The sequence below is a fragment of the Solenopsis invicta genome, chromosome 1 (assembly GCF_016802725.1).
Source record: "Solenopsis invicta isolate M01_SB chromosome 1, UNIL_Sinv_3.0, whole genome shotgun sequence".
NCBI lineage: Eukaryota > Metazoa > Arthropoda > Insecta > Hymenoptera > Formicidae > Solenopsis > Solenopsis invicta.
The window spans coordinates 7,735,444-7,745,796 of NC_052664.1; the positions used below are offsets into that span (position 1 = coordinate 7,735,444).

The 10,353-nt window shown below is 30.2% G+C and overlaps 1 protein-coding gene across 1 annotated transcript; it reads right to left on the bottom strand.

Annotated features, from left to right (window-relative positions):
* Nucleotides 1–2,035: 2,035 nt before the first annotated feature.
* Nucleotides 2,036–10,353, bottom strand: LOC105197631 (prothoracicotropic hormone). The gene is made up of 4 exons (XM_011164097.3): nt 10,258–10,353; nt 9,306–9,545; nt 4,141–4,284; nt 2,036–2,394 (listed from the first exon to the last, which is right to left on the bottom strand). The coding sequence occupies exons 1-4, from the start codon at nt 10,306–10,308 to the stop codon at nt 2,227–2,229; spliced, it is 603 nt and encodes a 200-aa protein (XP_011162399.1). The 5' UTR covers nt 10,309–10,353; the 3' UTR covers nt 2,036–2,226.

A 10,353-nucleotide genomic window follows, 5' to 3' on the forward strand; every position in this document is an offset into this window, starting at 1 on the left:
CGTGCGTGTGTGTGTGTGTGTGTGTGTGTGTGTGTGTGTGTGTGTGTGTGTATGTTCGTGTGGGTGCGAGTGCGTGTGCGTGCACTCGTGTGAACGTAATTTATGGTCAATATCAACCTTTTTATGCTCAATAAGATGTATGTATAGTTTTCTAATGTATAGTTTTCTAATTTTCTAATGTCCGTAAGGAGGTTGCTTTACGAATGTCAAATGAGATTCTGTTTTAGAACCACAATGTAATAGAACGATCGCTTGTAATGCGATGTAAAGAGAATAACAATATATCATCGTTAGTTCTGGTAAAGCATATGTGATGTACACTTCCGCCTTCATCAGAGTTTTCATCTTGAATCATCGCAGCCTCTTATAGTACTCTGAGACATGCACATTCCGTTCAATCTCGATATACCTAATGCAACTATTGAAGGGCTTTGTATAGAAAAAGATCTTATTCACTCGTGACATTTGTCAAGACAATGCAATAATAATCGAATACGGATTTTGTCAGGGTTGACACTAATAGAGTTGATACTAATAGAAAGAGAGAGAGAGAGAGAGAGAGAGAGAGAGAGGTGGGGGAATGGGGGAGAGGGAGGGTACGTATTCGTGTTATCAAAATTATGAATGTGTAATTTTAAAACAATTTCTTCTTATATAAGCGCGAGAGAATCAAATATAAAAAAACGTGCCGTGAAGTACAGCTGAAAATTAAATCGAGCGGTAAAGACAGAGCTTGTCGTTAAAACACCCCTGTGCCTCCTTTTAATCGGGTATTTTATAGCGCGATTAATTGCGCGGAATTGGACCTCTACTGCGCAGATTTCATTGTGCGTTGCTTTATTCGTGCCGCGCTGATTACTCCGGTAATTCTGGAACGACCGGAAACACACGGAGCTTTCATTACACCCGTTGGTGCGAGGCACGAATGAGCTGCCGAGCGATCGATCTTGCCTCTTATTTTATGTGTAGAATGTAACTTGTTGCATAAGCGTTCAATATATCGCGAAAATTGTAGGTCTTTTTTGTAAAGTGACATCTAATAGGAAAGTAACGATTAGAAATATTAAATTTTTCTTGTTTAATGTAAATTTTTAAATCTTCCCCTTTTTATCCACTCTCTAAATTGCGGAATAAGTATATTATTCATTAAAAGACAATGAATAGTCTAATTTCAATACTTTACTTATAACTATATTGATCAATGGTATACACTATCTTTCAGTGATTTACACTGATACATAAGAATATCTCCCTTTATTAGAATCATTGAAAAATGGTGACTAATGATCAGTTACTAATGATCGCAGTTATAACATTGCAAATCATTAAAATTTCATTGATCTTGATTTAGATAGTACTAAATTAAACTTAAACAATTTTATTTAATTCTAATAGTGTATTTTTTCGAAAAAAGAGAAAAAGATAAACAAAAAATTATTTTTGTAATAAATAATAGGTTGATGTATTAAAATGCACAAACATTTTTTTTAGCGAATTTACGGAACGGATTACAACATTAACGTTTTAATTGAATTTAACCGTTTATCTTCTTGAGGCTAGCCATAATCGTAAATTGCATCATGAAATTACTTCGTTCGTTTTTCACAAGTTGATGGTATTCTATATCTCTTTATGAAGCATAAAACGAACTATTCTCTGCATTTAAAAATATGCTTTACAAATTGTAAAAATCAAATTCTTTTTGTAGTTGTACATTATACATATGTACAATATAAACATCATATCAATCCAGACTTTTGTTACTTTAATGATATTTTATTAAAGATTTTTGTTCTGTAGAAATACGGAAGAGTGTACTGAATCAATAGCAATTTAATCTCTATTTTTAGATCTTTATAATCAAATTTGGTGCAAGGAAAAGATTTATAAATCAATTTCCAATGTTTTAAATTCTACTGTAATTGATTGCTTTCCTGATAAACTTCCTTTAACTCGTTTATTTTTAACAGTGAAGATATTGCAAACTCGCTAAATATAAATTTTATTAAGATTGATAAGAGGAGAACGCACGATCGAAATTCACAATTCAGTTATTTATTTATCATATATTATATACACATTTTGCCGTGTATTGCAAGCAGAAGCGTATTCAATATGCCGCATGAATCTATTCGCCTAATACTTATCAATCTTCAACATGATTGATAGAGGCCGCTAGATTTTATCTCCTCTATCCGTTTGATACGTTCGAGCTCTGGTCATATATTACTTTCTTCTATCTATCGCTGACACACATGCAACCGGGATTCTCATCGGCTTCAGTTGCCACTTATGACGTAGAGTTTCCGGGAGTAGTGTTTCCGGAAATTCGTTATTGTCCGAATAACGATCATCGCTTAATTCGCTCAAATCTCGTTGGCTTAACACGTGAACCTGTATAAAAACAACGGAATACTGGTTACTATCACTTGATTTATTAAATGTTCAAAAGAAAAACGTTCAATATATACTTCAATATTGTAAACTCTTTCTTAAGCGTTTAATGACAATTGAATCTAATCTGATGATTTACGTACTAAATAATTTTTTAGAATACTAATAAATATTTCTTACTGAAGCAATAAATTATCGGACATGTAAAAATTTGGATATCGCAAATAGCTTTTTATTCAGAATTTTATTGTGCAAATATTTACTAATTCATTACTAATATTGCAAAAATAATTTCAAGATTTATTTTTGACAAGGAAACGGTCATAATTGTTCAGAATTGATTCGATTCTCTGAAGTATACTTAAACACAAAAATTCAAGACGCATGTACTGTTTCACAGTTCAATTTAAGATCGAAGGTGTAAAATAATCTATCCAAGATAATTCTTATATTTAACTTCAAACAGTTATCAACTTATAAAATATATAGAAAATATTTTAGAAAACTCTTATGCTTCTTATACACTTTTTATAATTTATATAATTACATAATTAAATTTTTTTTAAATACAATATTTTCCAAAATATTCAAGTGATCTAAATAATAAAATTTAAGATAATCATGAAATTGGACCAATATATGAAAATATATGTTTCTTAAATTTTGTGTTTAACAACGTACTTCAAGGAGAAACAAATCGATTCCAGACAACTGTGACTGGTACTTTGTGGGAAATAATTAATGATATGGAAATTGTTTTCAAGTTGTTATAACATGCTGTATTGTTCTGTAATTCATTATATCGTTGCTCTGCAACAAGTTTTGGATGAGTAATCACATGCGTAAATTAATACTATTAACTGAGAGTGGCTAGCAGATGAATTCTTATTACGAAGGGATATAACAAGGATGTCAACCTCACACAAATTAATCTTCAATATTAACGGTTTCAACGCACTTTTTGCGAATAATACAATTACGTATATTAATCAGAATGAGTAAAACCCCATTGTGATTAAATATTATTGTTATATCCTTGTTCAGTATTTTCCCCTATCTCTGATAGATAAAAATAGACGGCGCAGAAAATAATAAACGTTGCATATTTTTGTTTTTTCTCCGTTGCTACACATTCCCTGTTTTTTTAAAAAAACTGATAAAATTCATCGTGTTATATTTTTCATAGTTTAATGTTTTCTTAAAAATCAAGATTATATATCGTATGCGTTAGCAAGCCAATAAATGTCAATAATAACATATAAAATCATATTATATTATAACGTTAAACTATTAGAAAGCAACAAAAAACAATAAAATGGTATTTATTTACTTGTTTCTTATTTACTTTCTACCACAATATTTGCTTTACTGCCATTCTATCAAAACTGAAATAGGATTCAAATATTTAGCTGTATTTGATACAAAGTTAATATTACCTAAAGCGTGTGAAATTGAACGCGTAGAGTTTAATTAAATACATGTTTATCGCACAATTTGTAGCGTACGAATCTGTTCAACATTGCAATCGAGGCGACCTGGCGTGACTTACCACCGCGGTGAATGGCAATGTTTATTCGGATAACAATGGGATGTCCGGTGATCAATAAGCTGAAAGTTTACGCGGTCGAGGGTAATTAAAGTTGTGTATACTTGTACAATACTCGACAACCACTAGGGCGCATCTATACGCGACGAGCGATCTCCACTACTTCTCACCACGAATTATCGATTGTCACGCGATCTTACCATGTAGTACAGTAGTCGGCAGGAATTAAACTTGCTGTTCAGACAGGCTTTCGGCTTGCAGCTTGATGCGGTCAGATATCTCGGATAACGTCCCTCGCCCAGATCCCTTATTTCGTATTCCGTTTCACAAATGCATGACAGAGACTGCGAATAAAATGCATCTTCGTATCAAGCAATGCTTTTATACATATAATATATATAGACACACACACACACACACACACACACGCACACACACGCGCGCGCGCGCACACACATACACACACACACACATACACACACGCACGCACGCACGCACACACACACGCACGCACGCACGCACGCACGCACGCACGCACGCACGCATACACGCGCGCATGCACACACATGCCGTGTGTGATCATATAAAAGGGCTTATTTAGTCATTTCTGATATTTGAATAATTTTTGAGATTCAATTTTATTGGTATCGGTCAAAATTATACGAAAAAAACTTTTTTTGTAATTCGTATGAAACAATCTGAGATGTAACTCTTGGCGTTAATCTTTCGTGCTAAATTTTCATTGTGAAGATTAACGCGATTTATTGTTGAAAACGTCAATTATATGTACGATCGAAAATTTGATCGCTGCTACGATTTGACATGATCGAATGCGTTTTTGTGCTGTTTGAATAATTTTTTGTATAATTTGAAAACGAATACATTTTTTAAGTTGATTGTGACATAATATTTTAAAAATTACAGAATTTAATTTTAACTTTTGTATCTACGTAAAATACGTACATGTGTGTCTGCACGTTGTATGTATTAAGGTTATTGCAATATCTACAAATTAACTTTGTTTAGATGTCAAAATAAAAAAAATTTGTTAAAAAGTCGATACTTCAGTCGTTTTTAAATTCATTTTAATCGTAATATTTTTCATTTATCCTAGTTTAGACAACCACAGCTATAATATCTAGAAATTCTTTCAAATTTATTGTTTCCATTAAGCTAAAAGGCTGCAATAATATTAATCATCAACATGCTTTTTTTTTACACTTTGTTTTTAAATTTACGTTACACAAAAACTAATAATCATTGTATCATAAAAAATTTGTAGATATTTACTGAATATGTATAAGTAACTGTGTAAAAGCGTAAAGAAAATGTGTTCGGCAGTTTTTTTTTATAAAAATATTCCCGAAAATAGGCCGTTATTTTTGCGCTCTGACTAAAATGTCCTCTTATTATCGCGGAAATTACACGTTGAGAAGTCAAATTAAACTAATTTGTCGTCGAGTTAAATTACATTTCCCAACATGATGTGCGGGGTTGTAAACATCTTTTATGTTGCACGCACGCAAACGGTGGAATGCCATACGAAAAAAATCAAGGTAACAGTTTGTCAGTGATGAAATTAATTAATTAAATACACGAAACGATGCTACGCATAATATTTACCGCGCGTTGCTCGATAGCTTTTATAACGAGTTTATTTTGGACTTTTCAACGAGATAAATTTCCACGCGCTACTCATCATGTATATAACGAGCATTATAGTGGTTGACAGTTGTTTCATCGTTGCCGTTACGGGTGCTACACATTGCAAAACGATTTATAGCTGAAACGAAATAAATAGATAACGTCGCAAAAAAGTATTATTGGTCTACTTCATGAAGTTCAAATTTCACGTATATAATCGCCTGTTATCCTGTTACCGCAAAACGTAAATGCAATTTTCCATTCAGCATAAAAAGTCATTATTTGTAGTTGCAGATGTCACTTCTAAATAAATTTGGATGACCTTTGCCATTAATAATATCGATGACATGCGTACAAAACCTCCGCGTATCAATATTAATTTTTGGAAAATAAGTCCGAAATTAATTACCATACGCTTTTAATAAACTTTACACATACACAAGAGCGTCGATAAAAGAAGTGCAATATCAGAAAAGATCAGAACAGTGTTTTTAATCCAGAAAAATTCTTAAAAATTTTGAGAAAAAAATCTGTTATTTTTTGATTTTTTTTTAAATACATTTTTCAGTTCTTTTTCTTTTAAGAAAATCTTTGCGGTAACAGGATAACGTTCTCTTTATTGTTTTCTACTTCAATGGTTTTAAGATTTATTTTACGTGTCAGAGCTTAAATAAGTAATTCATCAAGAATGTTTGTTGTCATTAATTACAGTCCTATTTTGTCATATTTTTCAAGAAAATAATGAAGAAACGAAAGTTATTTCCTTAATTTTATTTTTCACAAAATTAAGAATACTTAAAAGAAAGAATAATATCTTATTATTATTATTGTTTTCCGTACTTTTTAAAAAAGAAAGATAAAACTTTTTTTCGGGTTTTTCTTGATTTTACTTTTTCTTTTATTAATTAAAAACACTAGATGGGATACATTTATACCCTGCATATTATGATAGCTTCTATAAAAAAAATAAAAGAAAAAATAGGGTAAAGTCGGTATATATGTCGTAGCTATCAAAAATTTAATTTATCAAGTATTATTTACTATGTTTAAGGAAAATAAATTATGCCAATAAAAACTTCATACTGTTTACTATTATAATAAAATTTTAAATATGAAATATTTCTTTTCTTATACTTGAAAAAGAAACCTAAAAAACCTTGCATTTTTGTTATATAAAAAAAGTGGCGGGATTTACGACTACTCATGTGTAAGATCACGGCACATCGATTATTTACAAATAACATTTACAAACGCGATATAAAATAACATAATGACTTACAAAATGTGTTTACAAAGTTTATTAGGGAATAAAAACAGTAAATATGTTTACGGAGTAATAATAATGCAATATTGAAGAAATTAATATGCACAGACATCAACAGAGTGCAGATATGTGGGCATTGTGTTCTCAACATAGTGCTCAACATAGGATAAGTGCTGCTTTCCAATCACTCAGTGTCTGTATTACGGCATAAATCCCGCTCGCTGAAAAGGCTGTATATTCCAAACAAGTGAAATATGCAAGATATCAAACTAAATAAAGAATACAAGAGCTATGCACTTGTATCTTGCTTGTATTTCATCCTTCACTATCGCTCTACATTTACATATCATGAAATAATCATTATGCCTTTTATATTTTTTGCAGTAATTATTTTACGTAGATGGTAATACACGATAACGCTACTTCTACATAAAAAAATTAATTTAATTCACGATATTTTCGTTAATATTAACAATAAAGAACTGTAATTACAATACAATACTAATATAGCATAAAGGCACATAACGAAGTGCTTGTAAGCAAACTTCATTCCTTCTATTTTTTCTGACTGCTGCGGCATACATTTCCCCGCGGCGTAAATAGCGACTTTACCCTGTATTTAATATATTTAGTACATTATAAGGACATATGTGCATTTTAAAGCATTATGAAAAATTTTGACATCTTATAAATTGTTCTCTTATTACGTTTGAACATTTGTAAAATATTAGCACAATTCTGTTATTGCTTTAAAAGTTATTTAATTGTTTGTTTTTCTTTAATACTTATATAAAATTACAATTTGTAGTTCTTATTTACAAAGATAAGGAAATACGAATTAGATCAAACTTTTTCATAATGTTAATAAAACTTTAATAAATATGCGTGCAAAAGTTTATTTGGATCTTCTTACCTTGATCAACAGACAACGTTTTTACAATTGTTTTTTAAATATTTAAAAAACGTTTAAGAAACATTGTTTGCTGATTAGAATTTGTTAAATCTTCGTCATTTTCTAAAACTATAGTAAAATAGGTTTATTTTTATAAATCATTTGCATAAATTGTTAATTTTAGTTAAATTTGCCATTGTTTTCTTCGCGTTGCAGTTGGTTTTAGGATAAAAATTCGGATAAATATTTGTCAAGCGAAGCTTGACATTTAATGATTAACGATTGATAAGTATTCATTTAGAATTTTTATTTCCATTGTATACACAAAAAATTATTATTGTTATTCGATCACTTATGAATGACAAATAAAAATTTATTTGTTATTTGGCTTATAAATGTTGAATAACAATTTATTTGTTATTCTGCCACTTGGAAATGACGAAGAAAAATTTAATCATTGTCACTCTTAAATAATGAATAAATATCTATTCATTATTCATTTTGAATAAAGAACAAATTTTTATTTTGTTATTCAATTCACTTTGAATAACAAATATTTATTTTAATAATTTGAAATTGTTTTATATCTTTATCAAACTGTAGAATATTCGAAACTGAAGCGCTTACGATATTCTTTTATTTCTCGTAAAAGCGTCTTCATTTAATAAGTAATGTAAACAGGACGGACGATGTACATACGTAGAAAAGAAAGGAGTAATGTGGCACACATTTTTGTTTTATTAAATAATTTTGTTAATAATCAATACCTTATTTTGAAACTTGAATTTGTATTCGTCAGTGTTGTTTAACAAATTGTAGATTTAATTGAAATATTTATTAAATACTTAAGACAAGATTTATAAAAATGTGACATACTGCAGATGGAAGAGGAAAATTGATGATGGTAAAACGACTGGCCCAAAAATAAATTTAAAAAATTGGTTTAATTTAAAAAACATAGAGTACTTTATTACAAATTTATATACTTTTAATTTTTCGTTATTTAGAATTTTCCTGATTTATTATTTTATCCTTGTTTAACATTAAACAACAAATTTTTATTTATTATTCAAAAATGATCGAATAACAAATAAAATTTTATTCATCATTTATAAGAGGCTGAATAAATTTTTATGCATTATTTAATGAAAAGGTAAATTATAAATATATTTTAATTTTTTAATTTTTTATTATTTAAATAAAAGGTTATCGAATAATGTTCATCCCTGTTGTTGTGCTCCTATCCAATTAAAGTTTGAGAATTGTATAAAAGTTTTTATTGTTAAAAAAAGATAAACGCAAAAAGCTTTTAATTCTTAAATTTGGATAACTTTTAGATGATATTGTAGAATAAGCAAAATATTCTTAAGTACGCCAATTTCCTTTCTGAATTATTTAAACAAAGAAACAATTTGATAGTCAAGTCCACAATGGAAGTTCAACCTTCTCACGCATAAATGATGAATTCGTAATCTAAACTTAACTGAAACGTGAGACAGCATCGCGTCACTTGCTTGCAAAAGAAGTCCACGGAAGAAAAATTCTTACGAATTATGTAAACGTACTCTCGTTACAAGACGCGGCTGCAGACCGATATCCTCGGCGCCGGTGATTCGTTTGACCTCGCTGAGCCCCTCGGGACGGAAGGTACGTTTGTCTTCGTAGAGAAATGTGTTCCGATTATCCTCGGAGACGTCCTCGCGATTGTCCAGTAGGAACTCAGGTCCGATAACCTGATCATTCCACCGCCCACCGATCGACAAGACTTCCTCCGTGCCCTCCGCCAACAAACCGTGGATCATTACCTGATTTAGTTAGTCGTTCAAATGGGTTATAATTGAAGCAATTAGTATGAGAGTGAGATTCTTGTTTATATTACCGTGTGTGAAATAATATTTTGTCGGAATTTTTTATCTAATTTTAATGACAACAGATTTCTTTTTTAAATTGATTTTAATTTTAATGACAAAATTTCTGTTGCAATGAAATCATTTTTTTCTTAATTAAAATACTGAATAATATGTTCAAATTATGCAGCAAAAGACTTTTTTTTTTAATTTATTCTCAGAATCATGATGGTCATGGGACAATATGGGCTACAAAAAATTTTACTATAATGTTAGCAACATTTAATAAAATTTTATTAAAATCTAATCAAATTATTGACAAAGAAAAATTAATCAAAATTCAGCAAATATTTTTCAAATTTTGGCGAGCAAATATTCTACTATGGCTTGTTTAAAACCTACAGATAAAGCTTTAGCTCGAGAGCCATCCTGCGTTGTCGAACGCATTTATCAATCTACTGGTACTTATAGTTTTATGTCGTTAATTAAAATTTGTCTAAAATGTTATTATTCTTGTGATATTCCTAAAAAAGAAATCTTTTATCTAATTTCTCCATTTACCTTAAATTAATGCTAAGTAGCATATTATGTTTATACAAACGCAAACAGAATATAATAGTATATAAATATAACAGAAGGCGCACAATGCGCAGTCATATCCGATGCTTACACAAAGAATAAGGAGCTTCATCCTTCGTAGGACACGTATCGCACGAACCATAACCGGATACTGAGGACTTGTCTTCCTTCCGTTCCTTATATACGA